At 49.7% G+C, this 22,825-nt stretch overlaps 1 protein-coding gene across 4 annotated transcripts in view; it reads left to right on the forward strand.

Moving 5' to 3' along the window:
- The window catches only part of USP33 (ubiquitin specific peptidase 33), a 372,522-nt gene that overhangs the window by 127,732 nt on the left and 221,965 nt on the right, over positions 1 to 22,825 (forward strand). For all 4 annotated transcript variants that reach the window (XM_078645171.1, XM_078645190.1, XM_078645199.1 and 1 more), the window contains one exon: positions 17,420 to 17,498. In XM_078645171.1, the coding sequence (XP_078501297.1) occupies positions 17,420 to 17,498 (79 nt within the window). The remainder of the gene's footprint in view (positions 1 to 17,419; positions 17,499 to 22,825) is intronic.

A 22,825-nucleotide genomic window follows, 5' to 3' on the forward strand; every position in this document is an offset into this window, starting at 1 on the left:
GAGGCAGCCTTTTCCATGCAACATTATCCCTCCGCAGCCACTTTAGAGGTGGGCGCAGGTTCCTTTCATAGTGCAGTTTAGGGTCAGGAGTGACAAATAATCCCAAAAAACAGAATCCACCCTGTGCTGTCTGAATTGGGCAATCGTCAAACAAACGGGGGGCGCCATGAAGTACATACATTTGCGATTTATCCCAATATATTGAAAAACCGGAGCGTCGCCCAAATGCCGCCAAAATGTCAAGGATACTTCTGAGTGATCTACGGGGGGGAGTTAGAAAAAGGAGTATGCCATCTGCATAATGCGAGATGCGATCCTCCCAATCCAGTGGCCATCTCAGTCCTCGAACGACAGGGTCTTGCCAGATCCAGGCCGCCAGTGGTTCCAGGGATAAAGCAAATAGTGGTGACAGCGGGCACCCCTGTCGGGTACCTCGACTCAACTCGAAGGCCTAAGAGAGCTTGTTGTTTACTACTACTTGCGCCTGTGGTGTCGCATATATCCGTCTGATCCAGGATATAAAGGTAGGTCCGAAGCTCAACTTTTTCAGAACAGCCTTGAGATACGGCCATTCTATGGTGTCAAATGCCATCGAGGCATCAAGGGACAATCTAATGGCATCTTCCTGGATCGTGTTAGCCCTGCCCAAGACACCATGTACTCGCCCCAGGTTCCAGGCCATGTTCCGCTGAGGCATGAAGCCCGATTGATCAGCATGCACTAAACTGCTTATGACCTTGATATGCCTGGTTGCGAGTAACTTGGTGAGGATTTTGGGCTCCGAGTTAAGAAGGGAAATGGGTCTGTACGACGAGCACAGATCCCTAGGCTTTCCCTCTTTATGGATAACCACCAGAGTGGCTAGACGCTGGTCCGGTGGGAGGGCGCCCACACTTCTACTTTCTTCATACATTGCCTTTAGGTACGGGGAGAGCAAGTCTGGGCATAGCTTAAATAATTTAATGGAGAGCCGTATGTGCCGTATGTGCCGAATGTACCCTCGCGAACCCTCCGATCTCTGGGTCAGAATCTGGTAGTGGTTCCGCGCTTCCAGCTGAGTAGAGCTGGTGGCCGCTCTTTTCGAGTGTTAGCAGCGAAGTGTTGGAATTCTCTTCCTCTTCATATCCGCGCTCTTGATGACCTCCTCGAGTTTAGACACGCCATCAAGACTATTTTATTTGTTTAGTTCTTAAACTGTGTTCGGTAGCCTCCTCTTTCTGGTCTTCTATTAGTGTTGTGTGTTGTGTACCTTGTTAAAGCGCCAGGACGCCCCTTTGCTGGGCAGCTGTGCGCGGTATAAGTGTGAATAACATAACATAACATAAACATAGCCTGCGCTATCTCTACATTCGCTATGGGACTGTCGAGATATAGTTTGTCATCCAGGGATAGCGTGGGCAGCCTGATATCCCGTAGAAGGGTTCTAGAATCTTCCTCCCCCAGGGACGAAATAGATTGGTATATGGTACCAAAGTGTTCTGCGAATGCATTCGTTATTGCCATGGGGTCATTAATTGTGTTGCCGCCTTCAACTGTCAACTCAGAAATTAGTCTGCTGGCTCGTTCCTTCTTGTCTAGCCAGGCGATCAACTTGCCGGCCTTATCTCCCCACTCATAGATCCTGCCATCTTTCTGCCCCCATTCCTCGGCTTTATCTGTGGCTATGTGTTTGTATTCCTCCCTTTTTAAGTTCAGGAGGTGTAGCGTGTCGGGTGTTGGATCCCCATGCGAATGTCTCTCAAGGTCTAAAATGTCCGACTCAATTTTCTCCAATTCTCTGTGCTTCTCTTTTTTGGTCCCAGCTATGAGAGAAATGGCACTCCCCCGGACAACAGATTTAAAGGCCTCCCATAGAATCTGCGGGGATTCAACAGAGCCCTTGTTTTCCTGAAAGTAAAACCGAATAGACTTAAGTTATTTTTTGACTTGTTGGTTTCGCAGATACCATGGGTTGATTGGCGCAATTCCTCCCAACCCTATTTGCACCCGTAAGAGGGAATGGTCCGAGATGCCCCATGCTAGATGCTTGACATAACGAATGTAAGCCGTCTGTGTCGCAGGGGTAAGCACATAGTTAATGCAAGAGAAGCTCTTGTGGGCTCCCGAAAAGAAGGTGTGCTGTATACTGGTAGGATGCACTGCCCTCCATGTGTCTGCCAGCCCTAGGGAGTCAAGGAAGTCGGGCAACCAGCGGCTCGATGAATTTAGGTCCCTCGGGGGGTGTCGGTCCAGGGAGCCCGAAGGGACTGCATTAAAGTCTCCACCCACTAGGCAGAGACCCTCAGGGAGTCCCAAGAAACGTGTCCCCAGAGCCGTTAATGTTGTGTGTTGGATACTGGGGGAGACGTATACCGAGACTAAATTGAGGGTGTATCCCTCCTACCTCCCTGTAACAGCTACGTATCTACCCCCATTGTCAATTTGTGTATGTTGCAAAGTAAAGGGACATGTATCTTTCAGGAGGATACCTACCCTCGTCAGCTTGTGGTAAACCCCGAATGAGCGATCATCCTATAGCCCCATCGGTTGAGGACTCTACAAGTGATTCCCTTCAGGTGGGTCTCCTGAAGAAGCACTACATCTGGGGAGTGGCGCTTGAGGTATTGGAGGACCAATGTTCGTTTCAGCCTGTCTCCGAGTCTGTTAACGTTCCAGTAGTTTTAACTGTGCGAACATGTGTACAATTATTATCTATGTGTATAAGGTGCAAAATATCCAGCTGTCTCATCTTGATTGTCAACCAATTAAACTGTACAAGGAAATTTCTTCGAACTTTTCCCACTCCCCCAGCCCCAAAACCCTCCTCCCTGCAGTCTGAGCTCAAAACTGCTCAGATATAACAACTGTGCTGTGCCGGTCAACCAGCCTGCTTACCATAAAAGAAGGTAACTATGGGGAGCAAACGCCCCCGCTGCCGGCCCCAGCCCTGAAGGTTCTAAGTAATTTCCTCAGCTGGGCCATCCTAGAGTCCCATTGGTCTTCAGTGTGAGCATTATGCGACCAAAGTGAGGGAGAGTGGACGTTGGCTCCCGGCGTCACATCAGGGTCTCTCTCCAATCGGTGCAAGGGTAGAAAAGTGTCATACCAGGTCTGTAATCACAGTCTCTCCTTGATTAGTCAACTATGGAATATCAGTTGGCATTGTGGTCCCTCGCATCCTGCCAGCCCTCCAGCCAGTCCATCACTTCCTCAGGGCGTTTGAAGAACCAGGCCTTCCCATTGGATTCGACCCATAGGCGAGCCGGTAAGAGCATCGAATACTTTACTCCCCTGTCCCAGAGCTGTTTCTTGACTGCAAGGAAGGAACGCCTGAGTTTCTGTACATTCTGAGTGAAATCCGGAAAAAAGGAGTTCGTAGCACTTTCATATTTGAGTGGCAGGGCTACTCTAGCACTCTGCAAGATGATATCACGGTCCCTAAAATTCAGCAGGCGAGCCAGGATTGGTCGTGGAGGGGGCGCCCCCGGTTTATGCCGTCCACCTGGGACTCTATTGGCCCTTTCGACTACAAATAACGTGACAGGCCTTTGGGGCATAGGTGCGTCGTGATAAGGTCTTCGACGAACAGGTCCACCGCTTTCCCTTCTGCTTATTCCGGTACCCCAAAAATGCGCACATTGTTTAGTCTGGAGTGCCCTTCAAAATCGTCCATCTTATCCTCTGCTTGCTTCTTAAAGGCTTGGAGATCCCGGAGTTCGGTTTGCAACTGCGACACGTTGTCCACCAGACTGGATGAAGTGACCTCGAGCTGCTTTACCTTGTCGCTCATCTTGGAGAGGTCCGCCCTGATAAGGGTGATTTCCACCGTTATGTCGTTGGTTCGTTGTTCCATGGGGGTTCGCTATCCCACAATGGCGTTCATGATGTCTTTCAGGGTGTGTTCAGGTGGTGTACTCCCTGCCTCGTTGCTCGATTTATTTTCTTTGGTCACTGCGTCGGGGGAGTTCACTTTCTGGTAAGTGAAACAGTCTAGTCTGCTCTGCGACTATACCTTGGTGCTCTTGGAGTTGGACATCGTGCTAGGCTACTGGCGATTCCCAGAGTGCTGCGTGCTCCCTGCTGACAACACTGCAGAGGCCCAAGTTGCCAGTGGCGTTCAGCGCAAATCACTGCAGGGAGGTGGTTCAGGATTCTCAGAGATCACTAAGTATTTGTCAGTGAGTTGATCCCCCTTAGCCAGTGGTTGCCCCAGTGTCCAGTGCCTCTTGAGCCCGCTAAACTCAAGTGTTGGCGTAGCTCCAGAGCATCTGGGAAGCACTTGTTAGCTTCTTTTGCGGCGTTCTGACGGCAGCAGTATGTGCAGCACCGTGGGTGGGCAAGCTTGTGATTGCTGCGCTACCCAATGCGCGCCCTAGCACCAGCGGGCCTGACAGTAATGGCGGCCGAGCGCGACGTAGTCAGGGAGCTGGCCGGAGTGTGTTTGTACCCGATGCGGGTTAAAGAGGGTGGCAGGAGACGGACGGAGCGATACCGCAGCAATCACCATCCTCCGCTGGCTCGAAGAAGTCTTCCAGCAGCTGAGCAGACAGCCGCGTGTACGCTCCGGTCATCCTCGCCGGCACGGCTACGGCCACCACCACAGTCCCCAGCTTGCAAATGGCGCTCAGGCCTCTCTTGTGACGAGCTGCGTCGGGGCCGCAAGCAAAATTCCAAGTGAACCCCCGCGTCCGCTGTGCCCAGGGGCGTCTTCCTGCCGGTGCCTCAGCTCTGAGGAGCGGATTATGGAGTCCGGATCAATGAAAGATTGGGCGAAGCCGAGCAAATACGCAGCCATCACAGTCAAGCGCGTAGCCACGATCTGCAATATTGATATTAATAGATACACTTTAAGGGAAGACGTACAGAAACTTTGAAAGCACATTGTTTTACTTATATCCAGCTTGGTCTCAGCCTATAATACCTCCACCCCAAGTAGCACATTCCCATTTAGGTGGCTAATAATTGCTCCTCTCCAACCTTCTTGGTCCAGAAGCAGTTAATTTGTTAACCAGCAGAGGTTGTTTTATATGAGTCATCAAGGCGTAATCATTCTAACCTGGGTAACGTAGAAGAACTGAATTAATTAGTAGGGGAGCCTTCAGATAGCACAAATTAAATTTTTAAGTTGCATTTTCACGTTAGTGCTAAATACTACTGTCCCCATTGAACTCGATTTTAGATTATTACCGTAACTTTAAATGAAGTTGTTAATATTTGCCTAGCTAAACTGTAAAATAATGTGCTTAATTACAAACAGAACTCCCCATAGGAAAATACTCCTTTACTTAGAAAGTAAAAAAACCTCATTTTGATTCTGAGTATAGGGACATTTAACTTCTATGTCACTGGTGTGCCAACTCTGTACGTCCTTATTTCACTGTTTTACAAGCCAATTGGGTGTAGCGAATTTCATCTGGTGTTATTGGGAAAGAGAACATCCACTGTCATAATGTTGAATTGTGTTTTCGCGGTGCCCAGAGTTATGTCACAGTCACAAAAAAGTGAAAAAATATAAAGAGACAACACAGAAAAGTTAGCATTGCATCATCTTTTTCTTCCTTATTTATTAGAGTTCAGGTTTATTTCTGACGTTTAAATTGAAAGGAACTTTTGCTATGCTGAAGGGATTTTTGCCATAGACATTTTATTTTATTTCAGTGCTTTCTAACAAGTTAATTTACAGTGTTAGTCACTTCATAACTATCAGTTTGTGAGTTTTCATACCTGTTAGCTGTCTTCGCCAAAGATTTTGTCTTTTGATGCTGCAATCGAGCCACAATGCCTAGTGTTCTTTTTTTTGATGTGGAGAATATCAAGATGAACCCTGGAATAGTTGTTGTTGAGGTAAATGGATGGGAAAAGAGGTAAACACATTGTCGAGTCTCAAGTTTCATTTTAGTGTGATTTTGGGAAATGTGATCAGTAAGTGGATGTCTAGCATCTGAGATTAAGATGTGGGTCGGCGGTGTTAATTCTGCTTGTTAAATCCAAGCCCGGAGATTTTCCTGTTTAATGATTGGGTGCATAAAGCAATGGGGGCCAATCCAGTCCCTCCAGGTTTTCTACTCATTCAGTGGCCTGTTATTTGCTCACAAAGCCTACCTAGAGGTTTGAATCATCCAAGATAATACAGCTTTGTGAAATACCTAGCGTCAGTAGTGTCAAGCCCACACTTTTTTTAAATGGAGGGATTATATCCCGGCTTTCAGTATTCCGAAGAAAGAAAGTAGTAGTTCGATCTTAAGGAGATCCACACGGTCCTATGTTGAACATAATGTGCTGGTGACTCATGGTGGACAAGAACCAAACTTCCACCTTGTTCACAGGGTCTGCTTCTTATTAGGGTTTTAAAATGTGGTGGCAAGAGGGTGTTAAAGGCGGTAGCACCATCAAAAGGGAAACTGGTTTCTTAACCCCAAGGGTAACAGTCATCTTATTTGAACATACCGTGTATTGCGGAAGATTGTATCTGAAAGAGACACGTTCGTGATAGATTCCTTACCTTAGAATATCCCCAGGCGTCAGACTGTATACGGAAAATGTTGCGTAGCAATACCCCTGAGCGCCAGCAGGCGTCGTCCGCGTCCGTCGTCTGCGTCGTTAGCGCCGGAATGATGCGCGCTGACGTCAGTTCTTCTTTTTTCCGCGCCAGCTAGCGCAGATCCGGAGAAGCTCTATCCCTTAGTCACTTTTTGACTAAACTTTTTGATCTTTTTGATCAATTCTCTACTCGAGTCTTCGACTCCGATGGTGCCGGTAGGGATGCCCGGCTTCAAACCCTGTTCCAAGTGCGACCGACTGATGTCGGTTACCGACCCCCATCGCCGGTGCCTGAAGTGTTTAGGCCTCGACCACGACGACCGCACCTGCTCCGACTGCCAGGCCCTGACGTCTAAAGATAGGCGGGAGCGGTCCCGCAAGTGACTCGAGCCACGGCAGTCGGCCTGCGACGCTCCAGGTCCTAGTCCCACGGGAGGTCGAGGGACCGGTCGCGGGGTCGGAGTCCTCGCAGCTCCGGGAGTGGACATCGGTCGTCGGGATCCAAGTCCTCAGGTAAGAGGCATGAGAGGTCGGAGAGGCGTCATCGTTCCTCCGACCCACCCCGACGCGGCCGGATTTTCGGGTGACACCACCCACACGGCTCCAACGGAGTCGCAAGCGTCGCCGCCTGCCCCACACCTTCGGGTCCCTGGGCATGACGCGACGCCAGAGGAGGTCGAGCGGTATCTCATGGCCATGAGGTCCCTCCCTTCTCAACCGGGTCCCGTGGCGCCTCCGGGCCCAGCGGCCCCGGCTGGAGGTCGGGTGCTTCGGCTCCGACGCCGTCGGGTGCTTCGGCCCTGGCCCCGCAGGCCCTTGCTGGATCTGCTTCCGGATCCGGGTCGTCGCCGGTCGACCTCACGACCTCACCGGCGCCGGCCCTGCGGGTGTCGCCCCCGGCACCCACTATGGACGCCGTCCCCAATCCTCCCTTCGGTCCGGATCTGGCGCCGTAGCGGTGCCGCTGGGCGCAGCTTCCGACGGCCTTTGGAGATTTCTATTCCCATGAGACGGCCCCGTCTGCTGACCCTGCTCTGCAGGAGATGGGTGACGAAGGTGATTGGGAGGGGTCTGTGGACCCTCTGGCACAAGAGTGCCAGTCTCAAGAGGACTGGACATATGAGCTTGGGGAGGCCAGTGGAATTGACACTTCGCCAGACACTGGATTTGTCTCCTCTCCCACCGTGGCTACGGAGGAGGGGGCTGCTTACAGTGCAGAGTTGACGAGGTCGGCCAAGGCCTTAAACCTTGAGCTCCCCGTCGCGGCCGTGAGGACTAACCTCCTCACTGAGGTCCTTAAACCGCAGGCAAGCTCCCATGAGCCTCTGCTGCCGTTTAATGTAGCCTTGTGTGACGTTATTGTGGGCACTTGGTCCAAGCCCGCCACAGGTCCGCCTGTCGATAGGAACGTGGCCAGACGCTACCGCCCGGCCCCGGGCGACCCTTGCTTTTTGTCCACCCATTCCACCCCCGAGAGCCTGGTCATCCAGGCCTCCACTTCCAAGACCGCATTCCCGACGGCTCCGCCCGATCGGGAATCCAAGAGGTATGAACAATTCGGGAAGAAAGTGTTCTCATCCCTGAGTTTGGGACTGCGGTCTGTCAATACTGCATGCCTCTTGGGCCGCTACACCCACACCCTGTGGGACACGGTCGCGGACGTGCTGCCACAATGTCCGGAGGAGGTCCGGGCTTAACTCGCCCAAGCCCTTGTGGAGGGCTGAGATGCAGCGCGATAATCCATCCGGTGTGGGCTGGATACCACGGACTCACTGGGCAGGGCGATGGCAACGACGGTGGCGGTTCGACGCCACGCCTGGTTGAGGTCCGCCAACTTTTCGGCCGATGTCCAGGCCACTCTTCTGGACATGCCGTTCGATGGCCGTCGCCTCTTTGGCGACAAGGCAGACCATGCGCTTGAGCGTTTTAAGTACTCCAGGGCTACGGCCAAGTCCTTGGGCCTCTCGGCCACACGCCAGCAATCGGGTGCCTTTCGCTCCTTTCGTGGCCACGGAAGGGGCGCCCCCACACGTGCTGCCAGCCATGCACCGCAGACTGTTTGACAGCGTGGTGGCAGCCGTGGAAATCGCCGTGGCGGCGGTCGGGGACAACGGCGAGGCCAGTCCACACCTCCCTCCGCAGCACCTGCCTCAAAACCTTCCTAGTCCGTGTTTTCAGGCCCATGTGACGCCAGTGGGGGGCAGGGTTCGCCATCACCTCTTCCACCGGCGCACTGCCACGTCGGACAGGTGGGTGCTGCAAATCGTCCGAAGGGGCTACTCCCTCCCCTTCGAGGCGACCCCTCCAGCCATGCCACCACAATTCCACCGTGTGTAGGGGGATCACTTGCAACTTCTGCAAGAGGGAGTCACGGCCCTCTTGGCCAAGGGGGCCATCGAGCGCGTTCCTGGGCCAGAAGTACGGTGTGGTTGTTACTCCCACTACTTGCTGGTACCCAAGAAGGGAAAAGGGGTCCTACGCCCTATCTTGTACCTACGGAACGTCAACGGCTTCCTCCTCCGGAAGGAGAAGTTCAACATGCTGACTTTGGCTCAGATCTTAGATGCCCTGGAGACTGGATGGTAGCGTTGGACTTGCTGGACGCTTATTTTCACATCCCCGTCCTGCCGGCCCACCGGCGTTACCTGCGGTTCACGGTAGGCCACGAGCACTTTCAGTTTACCGTGCTCCCCTTCGGCCTTACCAGCGCCCCACGGGTGTTCACGAAAGTGATGGCGGTGGTCGCAGCTCATCTGCGCAGGTTAGGGGTGTTAGTCTTCCCCTACCTCGACGACTGGTTGTTGAAGGCGGGCTCACCCCACACAGTCAACAGCCACCTCCAGACTATGGCCGACCTCCTGCACTTGCTGGGGTTCTCCATCAATGTGCCGAAGTCGCACCTGTGTCCCTCTCAGAAGCTCCTCTTCATCAGAGCAGTTCTAGACTCTGCGCAGTTTCGGGTTTATCCTCCCGAACAGCGGGTTCGGGATATTCAGGCTCTGATTCCGATCTTTCAGCCTTTATCCCGAGTCTCGGTCAGGTTGTCGCTGCGGCTTCTGGGGCTGATGGCCTCCTGCATCCTTCTGGTGCATCACGCCCGGTAGCGCATGCGGGCTCTGCAGTGGGACCTGAAGTTTTCAGTGGGCCCAGCATCAGGGCAACTTGTCTGATCATGTCTTGCTCTCGGAGGGCACTGCAAGACCGTTGCAGTGGTGGCTCACGGACCACGATTGGGTCAGTGGCAGATCCCTCTCCCTACCCCACCCGGAGCACGTGGTTGTGAGGGACGCGTCCCTCCAGGGCTGGGGACGCCACATGGGAGAGGCGGAGATCAGAGGCCTCTGGTCTCCGGCGGAGTCCTGGCTCCATATCAACCTTTTGGAGCTGCGGGCGATCCGACTAGCACTGAAGGCATTCCTCCCCTCTGTCCGGGGAGTGTAGTGCAGGTGTTCACGGACAACACCACCGCCATGTGGTACTGCAACAAACAGGGCGGGGTGGGGTCGTGGACCCTATGCCAGTAGGCTCTGCGCCTCTGGCAGTGGCTGGAACATCAGGGTGTGTCCCTGGTGGTTCAACACCTGGCAGGTTCTCTGAATGCCAGGGCGGACGAACTCAGCCGTCGGTGCATGATGGATCACGAATGGCGTCTGAACTCGGACGAGGCGCAAGCCTCTTTCAGCAGTGGGGAGAGCCTTGGTTAGATCTATTCGCCACAGAAGAGAACGCGCAATGTCATCAGTTCTGCGCGTTGGAATTTCCAAGGCGGCACTCGCTCGGAGACGCTTTTCGTCGCGAGTGCATTTGCGGTCTATTGTACGCCTTTCCGCCTATACCACTTCTGCCCAGAGTGCTGAAGATGATCAGGCGCGACCGGGCCCAGGTTATTCTTGTGGCTCCGGACTGGGCACGAAGATACTGGTATCCCGAGCTACTCAGCATGTCAGTCGATCCCCCGATTCGTCTGCCTCTTCGGGAGGACCTTCTGTCGCAGCAGCAGGGGACGGTTCTCCACCCGAACCTGTCCAGTCTCCACCTACAAGCTTGGAGATTGATGGGCGGCAGTTGCGGCCATTTGACTTGCCTCCTAAAGTCTGTAATGTCATTCTGGCAGCCAGGCGTCCCTCCACAAAGTCGGTATACGCCTACAGGTGGAACAGATTTGTGGCATGGTGCACAGCAAAGGCTGTAGATCCACTCTCTGCACCCCTTTCTGAGGTTCTCCTCTTCCTTGTTTCTCTTGCCCAGCAGGGCTCTGCTCTGGGCACTATCAAGGGGTACCTTTCTGCCCTTTCCGCCTTCTTAAGGCTACCTGATCAGCTTTCCTTGTTCAAGTCCCCAATTGTGAATAGGTTTTTGAAGGGCATCACACACATGTTCCCTCCTGTTCCTTTCGTGATGCCCCAGTGGGACTTGAACCTTGTTCTTACTTACCTAATGTGTGCTCCCTTTGACCCCCTCCATAACTGTCCTCTCCGTCTTCTAACTCTGAAGACTGCTTTCCTGGTTGCCATCACCTCTGCCAGGAGAGTGAGTGAGCTCCAGGCTCTTTCTTCCACACCTCCTTTCCTCTCTGTCCATCCGGACAAGGTTGTGTTGCGGACAAGACCCTCTTTCCTGTCCAAGGTTGTCACGGCCTTCCACATCGGGCAGTCCATTACCTTGCCCACCTTCTTTCCGCCTCCGCATCCCTCGAAAGAGGATGAGAGGCTCCACCGTCTGGACCCAAAACGTGCGCTCTCTTACTATCTGGATCGCACACGCCAGTTCCGGGTGGATGACCAACTCTTTGTTGGTTACGTGGGCGCTAAGAAGGGAAAGGCGGTGCACAAGCGGACCATCTCTCGGTGGATCATCTTGTGTATCCAGGCATGTTACTCCATGGCTAAAAAGGAGCCCCCTGTTGAACTGCGGGCTCATTCCACTCGGGCCATGGCGACTACAACTGCCCTGGGCCGGGGAGTGCCCTTGCAGGACATTTGCCAGGCAGCTACGTGGGCCTCGCTGCACACGTTTGCACAACACTACTGCCTGGACAGCCAAGTCCGGAGGGATGACTTATTTGGCCGTTCCGTCCTCCAGGACTTTCTGGTGTGATTATTCGTTCGCCGACCCACCACCGGGGTTGGTATTGCTGGGGTATCTATTCTAAGGTAAGGAATCTATCACTAACGTGTCTCTTTCAGATGCACAAGTTACCACTTGTTTAACGATATATCTGTAAGAGACATTAGTTAGTGATAAATTCCTTACCGACCCACCCATCCTCCCCGTTCTGCGAACCGATATCTAGGGTTAAGGTCATCCCCTTTCAGGGCCCTAGTTTCATGGCACCAGTGTTGGTTCTATCATGGCTCTGCGTATCTGGCGCGGAAAAGCTGTGTATCAGAACTGACGTCAGCGCGCATGGGCGGCGTCTAAGTACTCCGATGACGTCTTTCCGGCGCTAACGACGCCGACAACAGACGCGGAGCCGCGGACGACGCCTGCCGGCGCGCAGGGGTATTGCTACGCAAAATTTTCCGGATCCAGTCTGGCGCCTGGGGATATTCTAAGGTAAGGAATCTATCACTAACTAATGTCTCTTACAGATATATCGTTACACAAGTAGTAACTTGTGCTTTAATACCAAATATGCTTATTAGGCCGATATTGAGTGCTTTGCAGCTCAGCTTGCAAGATCAGTCTTCGGGCTCCGAGGTACGTACTTGATGGACTTTTTGGCTTGCCATTTTATCAAGCATGGAGGCTCCTTGGCTGAGCAGAAACATATGATACCTCTGTTTAAGCTGGATTTATTTTAAAGTTTATACTGTTTATTGTAAATGCTGAAAAATCTGAAAATGCTTTGTTTTTCTTTTGTGATGTCTTATTGTGATCATTGCATTCTGCAGTCATCCATACAATTCAGTATCCTACGTTTTACAGGGATTTAAATGTGTGTTTCGAGATGACATTTTCTATTTACTTGTGCCAAGCTGTAGGAAAGTGGGTTTCTGTTGCAATAACTCCCTCCACTTTTTGCCAGATTTCTGATGCACTTGTACTGAGTGTGCACTGGGTACCTGCCAATCGGGTTCCTAGTGTCTGTGTTCTTTCCCTTAAATGTACCATTGGTGCGACAATGGCACACCTCTGGGGCCACATACAAGTCCCTTGTTAAAGGTACCAGTGTACCAAGGGCCTTTTGACCAGAGAGGGTCTCTTAGGGGGATTGTTCCCCCAAATGACCCCACATCCAAACACACACACACTGCCTTTGCAGGCTATGTGTTGTAGTGTGACTAAACTAAAAGAGTCGACCTTGCACTCCTACCTGGGTGCTAGGCCTAAACACCACTGCCTGTGGCATAGGTAAGTCACCCCTCTGGCAGGCCATACAGCCTAAGGCAAGGTGCACTATACCACAGGTGAGGGCATAGCTGCATGAGTAGTATGCCCCTACAGTGTCTGATCCATTCTTGGAACACTGTAAGTGTAGTGAAGCTATTTTGAGTTCATGGGCTCTGAGTAGGTTAACACGAACTCCACAGCTCTGTGATGGCTTTACTGAAGACTGAGAAGTTTAGTATCAAACTTCCCAGCATAATAAACCCACACTGATGCCAGTGTTGGATTTAATATAAAATGCACTCAAAGCGCATCTTAGAGATGCTCCCTGACAAACCGACCCACTTCTAATGTATTGGCTGACCTGTCTCTGCCAGGTAGCAACTATCATACCGGTTTCCATCCTCATGCAGTGAGAGCCTTTGTGCTCTCGGAGGTTAGGAACAAAGCCTGCTCTTGGTGGATGTGCTTTCCACCGCCCCCTTGCAGGAACAGCGACACAAGGCGGTGAGCCTTAAAGGCTCTCAACTTGTGTTATGCTGATTTGGGCAGCTACAATTAGTGGTTATGCCCGCCTCCGTCCCAATCCCACTTTTTGGCAGCAGGAAAAGCGGGAAAATTAGTAAGCAGAGTAGGATTGCCCACCTTATCTTTGCACACCCCCAGGGTGGCCAGGAGCTGAGGTGAACCCCTCCCTTGAGAATTCTCCATCTTGGTTTGAAGAATTAGGCTCAATAGTGATAGGGATAGAGATGTTCCCCATCTGCCGAAAGGGAGGGAGCACCTGAAGGGTGTAGTCACCCTAGGAGACAGTAGCCATTGGCTAGTGCCCTCCAACATCAGTAACGCCCTTAAATTTTGTATTTAAGGGCTCCCTTGAAACTTGTTCCTCAGATTTGACGACCTACGAAGAGGACCGAAGAGCCGTGCAGCAGTGGACAAGAAGAGGACAACTGACTTGACCCCAGCCCTACCAGCCTGTCGTCCCCTCCAGCGACTCTGCTCAAGAAACCGGCGTGTCCTGCAGCTAGCCATCCCCAGGAACCCAGAGACCTGAGCTGCCTTCAACATAGACTCTTTTCTCCTATGGACACAAGACCCCACAACCCCAGCCCCCCCTGCAGTCGACAGCCCGAGTGGCTTACCTGTCCAGTGAAGTTTCCCCAGCGACCCAGACCCCGACTCCATCGGTGGCTGACCTCTCCTAGACCCGACAAAGTCGCCTGCATCCTCAACACGAAGGGTCCCCCGTACCGACTCCGGTAAAGAGAATCCGACACCAAAAAGCACCCCTGCATCCTCAGCCCTGACCTCTGGGAGCCCAGCTGACAGTGCCCAGGTCTTGCCCTGCATCCCAACTTACCTCTCCAACTGGCGGTCACCTTCATCCAACCTCCTGGACCAAGCCTGCAGCCTCTGTGTGTGACTGAGTGTACCCCATTGAAACACATTGGGAGCCTGATGCTGATTTTGCACCTGGCTGCCCCTGTGCCGCTGGTGGTGTAGCTTTGGTGCTACCTTGTGGCCATCCTCCCCCCATGCTCAACTCGACCCCTCGGGTCTGTGTCCCTGATCCGCGGGTAATTACTTGTAACCTGTGCCTCGTCAAGTTACCCCCAGCTCCAATAGGCAAAAATGTGCGCCGAGTGACCTCGGTACCCGGCTGCCCCAGTGCCGTTAGTGGTGAAGTACCTACCTTGTTCCAACCATTGTACATGAGTGTAACACGGGCCCCCGCAGCCCCCACGGTGCAGGGGGCCCCCACAGCACCGCACTTTGGCTGGAGAGCTCCAAGTTACGTTACGCCACTGCCCCGGCACTGTGTTGGTCAAACCTTCCAAAGACTGAACTTGTAAGTTGAGTGCTTACTTGTATTAATTACCTGTCTTTCCTCCCATAGGATTTCTTTGGTTTCTCTCTGTATTGCACTGTGTTCATTCTGAGAAAAAGCACTAAGTATTTATTTGACCTTGCAAAGTATTTGATGCACATGTAAAATATTTTAAATGCCTATCCAAACCTTTTGCCAACTGTAATTGAAAGTATTGCAATTCTGAAAAGTTTATTTACCTGTTACTGAGTTCGACTTGGTTCCTAACATTAAAGTAACTAACGTAATATTTTTACAAACATTGGCCCGAGTTAGTCAGTGTATGTACAACAAATGCATTTTCACTACCCTCTGATAAGCCTAACTGCTCAGCCCAGCTAACACTAAATTGAGAGTAAATTGTCATGTACTTTATCCTGCTATATATATATATATATATATATATATATATATATATATATATGCTATACCTTTGGGGAATACCTGGTCTCTGTGCACACTATACCTCCTTTTGGTATAGTATTTACAGAGCTAACTTCCTACACAAGCTTAATAAATATTTTTTTTATTGTTAGTGTTGCCATTTCTCATTTCAAAACGCACAAACCATGGCACAAAACTGTAGCATAATATAGTTTATATTGTCAATGAATGTTTGTGTTTTTGCGGAGGAAGTTGCCTTGCAGCTCTAATGTTTACAGAGCTCTTACACATGAAAACATTGGTCACGAAAGACGGCTAAAAAGTAACCTGCTCCCGCTAGGATCAAAGTAAGACCACAGCTGTCCACAAACAAATCATATATTAATTCATAAATGATTGGTGTACTCTGCAATACCCTACATACTCCCAGCAGTTTCCTATTGAAAGCCAGCTGTGCACTGGCCCATCCTGATTTGCCTGGTCTTAACTCTACCATTCCCTGTCTACTTTCATCCATGCAAGCTTCTAGGCACTTCACTCAATGACCCTGCTTCGTCAATGCCTCAGCTCTTATTTACAGACTTTAAACACCAACATATGCTGTGCACACTCTTGATTATGCAGTATGTCGTGCTTATGTGCATTATATGTGGGACAGGGAGCTAGACCTTTTCTGCTCAAGGGAAAGACTGCAGGATACTCAGGTATGTGCTCCTCCTTGAGTTGTCCAAGGCCTCTAGTTTTGAGTTCATTTTCATTGCTTTTTTTGGTCAATTTCAAAATGTATGCAGGACATCCAGTATGCCCCTTGCTCTTTGTTTTTAACATTTTACAGTTCGTACGTAGGCAGCTGAATCTGCTACCTACTCCTCCTGCTGAAGGATGCAATTGGAAATCCCCTAGCCCTCTATTGGTTTCACTGCCTCCTTAATGTTGGCTTTTTCTACATCACATCTGCATAAATAGTGTTCATTGACTATTATAACAGTCGTCCATCTTTTACCCAAATCACTGTCCTATGGGAAAATGTCCCCAGCTCCCTTTGGCCTTGTTTAAAACTTGAGGCCCTGACTTGAAAAACTCATTGTTGCTCTTTTTTCTTTTCTTCCATGGTGGCTTTCTTGTTTCTTGTGAGCATGGCCATTGCGCTACTTGATTCTGCTTGACTGATGGGCACACTGCCGGCTCCTGATAATTGCTACCCCAGAATGCTTATAGGGCAGATATACGAGTCCAGCAGATACTGATCTTCCCAGGATCACCTTGCCAATGATGATGATAAAGCACAAGTCTTTTCGGTGAACCAGCTTGCCAGTGTCATGCTAAAGCTAATCGCCTCTTTCGGCACCTGCCATAAGGTTGATTAGGTTTTACCTATTTGCAGATGGGTAACCATGGGTTTGCCACTGTCTACTCTGATTTAGACGTTTTGTACAGTTTAATACACTGCTTTCGGTGCACACCGGAGAGAAGATGAAGTGTGGTTTCTTTTTCTAGTTCTAAAACAGACCTGGGTGCAGATTAATGGTTTAACCGCTTTTTCACCGCACATCTGTTTTCCAATGCCTCCCATCCAGATTTCTTTAACATCTCTGTAGCTATTCCATTTTTGTTGCACTGCCAAACAAACAGTGATCCATTTGCACCTCATTGATGCGGCAGCATCTGGTCTTTCAAGAGCAAATTTGCATGTTACCTTCCTGTGTATGTTCTCTCCCCCCAGCCCTCTATGGTCTTTATTTACTCCTGTGAAGTTTATTTGAATACGCACCCATACTGTCTGTTCGCTTCCTCATAGGCCATGTATGGTCTGCTTTTCTCCTGCATCCTCCAGGCCCTCCAAACTGTTGTCTTTTGGGAGTTCCAGGTGGGAATGCCCATCAACCATTTAGCAATAGGCTCAGCAAGGTGAGCATTTGGTTTTTACGTGCCCACCAATGCACTACCCCATCTTGAGAGAAGAGTAAATAGCAAAAGTCACAAGAAAGAGGACATCTTTTAACCTACTTGACTTTATCCCCTCATGTTAGATTGTTAACTAAAAACAGGGACATACGGAAAATTAACACCTATGATTTAACAAATTACAGAGTCATATGCTGGTAACAATTTATATGTCTCCGGTCAGGTATGTAAGTTCCAGATGACTGCTTCAAAAAATCATATTACGCTATTGCTTATAATATTCTGCTTATCATTTTTTTATGCAGTTGCAATATTTTTATAATCTAACCCTACCACATATTCAACTACATTAACACAAAAATTAGAAACCATACCTCTGCTAATTGAAATGATGTTAATATTTTGTTTCAGACCTGGCTCAGTTGTTCCCACACATTTGTTTCAAGGGATTAAATCTGTAAATCCAATGTTTCGTGGCTATTCCCAACAGGTATGTGATAATCTTTCTCTGAAGTCTATTTTGGTATCTTCTTGTTTCTTAATAAACAATTTTGATTTTACGAAACTAAACCGAGCAGAAATGCATTTCTGTCACTTTTTACATTTTGAACCAAATACTGTCAAAAATAAAAAAAAAAGCAGACCTAAGAAGAAAAAGTCTTAGTCGGGTTTAAAAAGTATATCTCTCGAAATAAAAGTTGTCATTGTAGTACATTTACAGATACTTTTCTAAGGTACATTAGGTGTAAGATATGTCAAATGTTTAGCATTTGTGATGCTAATAATATTTCTCCACAGTACAGCAAGCAGACATTTTTAAGCAAAAGCATTATAAACATTTTTAGTAGCATATACAGACCTAGAACACCTATCCTTCTACAAAATGGTAAATATCTACCTTGATTGTATCCCTCTCACACCTGTGCCACATATCAGCCACTAAATTTCTGCAGGCTCTCTTGTTACGTGGCAAGTCTCATAAGCTTAGTTATAGGTAACTGGAATTCTGTTGTAGTTTCCCTCCTCCCTCCCCCTGACCCCGACCACCTTTTGTCCCCTTTTTGACAACTACATGCTGGTTTTCAACTCTGGTGGTGTATTGGGACCTTCTAACCAGACCTCAGTGTAAGTGCTCTTTCTCTAAACAAGTTAAAGTCAAATTGTAACCCAGTTGGCAAGGACTTTAGCACCCCTATAAGTCCCTAGTAAATAGTACCCTGGGTACCTGGGATATGGATACTTACGGGGGTCCCTAAGGGCTACAGGATGTCTTAAGCCACCCTAAAGGGCCCACAAACAAATTACATGGAGGCTGCGATAAACGGTACAAACCATTTTGAAAACATGACATGGCACATTCACCCTGTGCCATACAAAGTGCACTGCATGCACTATATACTAATCACCCCCTAACAGCAGGCCTGGGAGCCCTAAGGCAGGGTGCATTATAGTATATGTGAGGACATACTTGCAAGAACAGATCTGGCCCTGTTATGTCTAGTTCTATTACTAAATATTGCAAGTGATCTGGGAAGCCAGGTTAGCACATGTACTGGTCACTGGTCATCACGAGTTACCCCGCTACGTGATGGCTTCACAGAAAGTTCTGGTGTTTACTTTCAAACAGCTTATCTTACTACATCTGTACTGTTGCGAGTACTAGATTCATTATGACATACAGCCAGAGTGCCCCTTAGAGGTACCCCCTGAAAACCCCTTTGCTATATAGTGTACTGTTTGACTGGTATCGACCCCCTGTAGGTGAGAGCCCATGCTCTCTGAGGCCTGAAACAATGCCTGCTCCGAGGAAGGTGTTCACACCTCCAATAGGATGGCCTGTGATTGCGCACATTAAAGCCAGGGGCTTCGAATCCCCTGTGGACTTTGATATGCGAGCCCGGCTTCCCACAGATCTGGGAAATGCCACTCCTTGAGGCCCATTTGGCACCAGGACAGGTAGGAAATTAGCTAGGTAGTGGCCTTGTTGTACCACCAGGCTAGTCACACCCCCGAGGTGGATTACCTGATGTACTCCACGGAAGGAGGAGCCTACTATCTTGTTTGTGGTGGAATTAGGAAGTCTGGGTAAGGGTTATGCCTACGCCCCTCAAGAAGTGCTCATTAGGGGCTGCAGTGACCCCCAAGGGTAAGTAGCCATTTGGCTACTACCCTACGCTCCCCTAACGCCCCTGAATTAAGCATTTAGGTGGTTCCCCGACACCGAGAAAACAGATTTGCCTGACTAAAGATGGACAAAGAGCCAAAGAACGGAAGAACTGTGGGCTAGCTGTGGACTTGGCGCCAAACCCTGCCTGCCTGCCTGCTCCTGTCTTGACAATTGCAAAGACCCGACATTTCCGACAGCTGTCCACCCTTCAAAAGCTTCATAGGGCTGCCAACACATTCCCAACCAGCCAGCCTCTTGCCTGCAGGAACCGACTGCTCAGTTCAGTTTACTGATCTGCTGCCCATTGGGTCCACCGATGCAGCAGGAGCCCAGGAGGAGGTCACTGAGTATTCAGGAGGCCAGCTCCATAGACCCATCCAGTCTTCGAGACGCTGATCGACCTGGAGGCTCCCTGAACCAATACCTTGGATACCGGAGCCTGTTGAAAGCGCCAAGGCTTGTTTGTGTTCAGCCCGAACACCAGTGCGCCAAAACCGATCTGCATGTCCAGGGGCTCCAATAGATGCCAGCTCAACACCAGAAGTCATATTGCTGTATTTCTTCTCCTTCTTCTGCAGGTGCACCGACAACTGTAAGAGCTTCAAACTCGCTGACCCGCCAGAAAAAACACCTATACACCCGAGTCTCCCCGCCCCCCACACCCCCCAGCCCAAGTTCATTGAAACTGATGGTGTCTCTGTGGTGTTGAGACCCTCCAGAGCTGAGCCTTCCTTTGGGTTCTGCCGGACTGGTCCCCCCACTTCCAGCATTTCTTTGCAGGCACTGTTCCTCTTTGACTTCAATGTTTAGCATTCAAGGCTACTGCCGCAAAAAGCACCTTTGCACATGGACACCCAAGAGCAGGTAAGCTTGAACTCTTGGTGCTTTCTTGGACCATGGCACATACTTACCTTAAGTCCAGAAGAACAGTCCTGTAAGTCGTTGACAAGTGACAGTCTGCCATGTATGTTTCTCTCATGAGATAACATTACCACATTCAGAGCTTCTGCCTCTAATCTGACAACTGTGTTTCTAAGTGTCTGAAATCGCGAATACATAAAGTACTTACCTGATCCAGAAGCTCTTGGTGTCTAAAATATGTGTTATTTTTATAAAGGAGTATCAGATTTCTTTGAGTGTGTGTCTTATTTATTGGCTCTGTGTGTGCAACAAATGTCCAACCCTGCCGTCTGATAAGCCTAAGGCTGCTCAACCACACTACCACAAATAGAGCACCCTGGGATTGTTCAAGCAAGCCCCTGCATACTACTTAGGGATACCAGGACTCTACACAGTGCACCTAATTTTGGTACACTATATAGAGAACAGGCTTCCTACATTACTGAATTGAAGTAGTATATTGTGGGTTTCCAAACTCCTTTCCCCAATCTCGATTTTATATTCGCGTCAGTTAGAAAGATTTTCAGTGGCCATAGCACTACTCGGACTGTAATATTGTGAAGCATGCAGTGTTGCAGCTAGTTCCCTGAAATCTGTCTCTCCACTAGACACCTTATATCTGCTTTTTTACAGAAACTTGGCTACACAATCAGGCGTCATCAGACATAGTGTCCGCCTTCCCCCCGGAATATCGCCTAATAAGGGTGGATAGGGAGCTGAGGAGGGGTGGCGGTATAGCAATTGCAGCTAGAGCCCCCATTGAGATCAAGCTACTGGAGTCTGTGTCCAGTCCCACGCTTGAAGTCATGATAGTTAACATTCAACTCTCCCATTCGGATAGTTGGCAAGGAGCATTAGTGTACAGGCCGCCGGGCATGAAAACAGGCTTTGTTAATCAATTATTAGAAACAATAGTTGCCCATGCCTTGGCTACTGAAAATTTCATCTTACTTGGTGATTATAATTATCATGCGGAGCTTTCCTCAGATCCAGATACATGTCTCTTAATTAAAACTATGGAAAGCCTTGGTCTTACCCAAAGAGTCATGGGCCCCACTCACCGTGCGGCCCACACCCTTGATTTAATTTTCACCAGCTCTCCCAAACTTAGTATGGAAGACCCTCTCCCTATGATCTGGACCGATCACTATCTCCTAAAGTTTAGTCTCCCTAGCCTGACCTCTACGAAACCTATGAGTGGCAAAAGAGTGCGTATTCGCCCATGGCGTAAACTCACATTGGAAGCATTTCTGGCCCTCTTTAAACCTGTAAATATCCCAGCTCTTTCCTTAGAACAAAGGGTGACCAACTTGGAGTCTGCTATTTCACAAACTTTAAATCTAGTCATCCCTGAAACTACTGTCAAAGCCAAGTCAGTGGCCTCCCCTTGGTTTACGACCGACCAAAGAAAGACAAACAAGCCAGCAGAGTAGCAGAACAAATCTGGCGAAAAACTAAAAGGACTCAAATCTGCCCATGCCAGACAGTGGTCTGGGGTTTTCACCACCATAGGGGGTCTATAATGAAGTTTCCTGTTTGATGGAATTCGCCCCGATCACTGTCAAGGAAACCCTGGAGGGCCTAAACAAAATAAAATCGGGCTCTCCTATGGACCCATTTCCACCACGCCATTGTACTAAAATTATGCCTTTGTTAGCCAATTGCCTCACGGCCATATTTAACGCTTCACTAGAACGAGCTATTGTTCCCTTAAAGTGGAAGCATGCTCAAGTGCAGCCAATTTTGAAGAGACCTGCTGACGATCCTACTCTGCCTTCCCATTATCGGCCAATTTCTTTGTTACCTTTCTTTGGAAAGGTACTGGAGCTGCTTGTCAGCAACCGGTTAACGGCATATATTGAAGCACGTGGAGTTCTAGATCCTTCTCAGTCCGGCTTTCGGGCCGCCCACAGTACAGAGACGGCTGCTGTTGAGATTGTGGATAATATCAGACTCGCGGTGGATAGGGGCGAATCAGCCATTCTTATCCTCCTGGACCTCTCCGCGGCATTTGACACCATCTCCCACAGTATTTTGAAACACCGGCTGTGGGAGATAGGTGTCAGAGGGGGGGCCTGGGTTGGATTAAGGACTACCTCACAGGCCGCCTCACCACCGTTCGAGTCGACACCCTGGTCTCCGGTAGTCATCCTGTAACTGTGGGCGTACCCCAAGGGTCGATTCTGAGCCTGTTGCGTTTTAACTTGTACCTGACTCCCTTGGCTAAAATCATTAATTCCTACAGTTTTGAAACTGTGTCATATGCTGATGACACCCAGCTGCTGATCACGTGTGGCGTGGATCCCGTCGGCACCTGCGCACGCTTTAAAAACTGTATGGTTGAGATCAGCAGCTGGATGAGGAACAACAAACTCCAACTGAATACAGGCAAGACGGAAATTATCTTGTTTGGGAAGGCAGAGAGATGCTGGACGCAGGAGTGGTGGCCCGCGGAACTGGGAGTATGTCCGGCTCCCAAACTGGCGGTCCGCAACTTAGGAATCATTCTAGACAGCACTCTGTCTATGAAAAATCATATCGCCAAGGTGACTGGCACCTGTTATGGTATAATGCGCAGCTTAAGGAAGATTTTCAGATGGTTTCCTACTGAAGCCAGAAAACCTTTGATCCAGGGCCTCATCATTAGCCATCTTGATTATTTGCAATGCCATGTACTACGGTATGAATGAGGACCTACTGATAAAGCTGCAAACCTTACAGAACACCGCGGCCAGAGTAGTCCTGGATTT

Source organism: Lissotriton helveticus, chromosome 1_1 (assembly GCF_964261635.1).
Source record: "Lissotriton helveticus chromosome 1_1, aLisHel1.1, whole genome shotgun sequence".
Taxonomy (NCBI): Eukaryota; Metazoa; Chordata; class Amphibia; order Caudata; family Salamandridae; genus Lissotriton; species Lissotriton helveticus.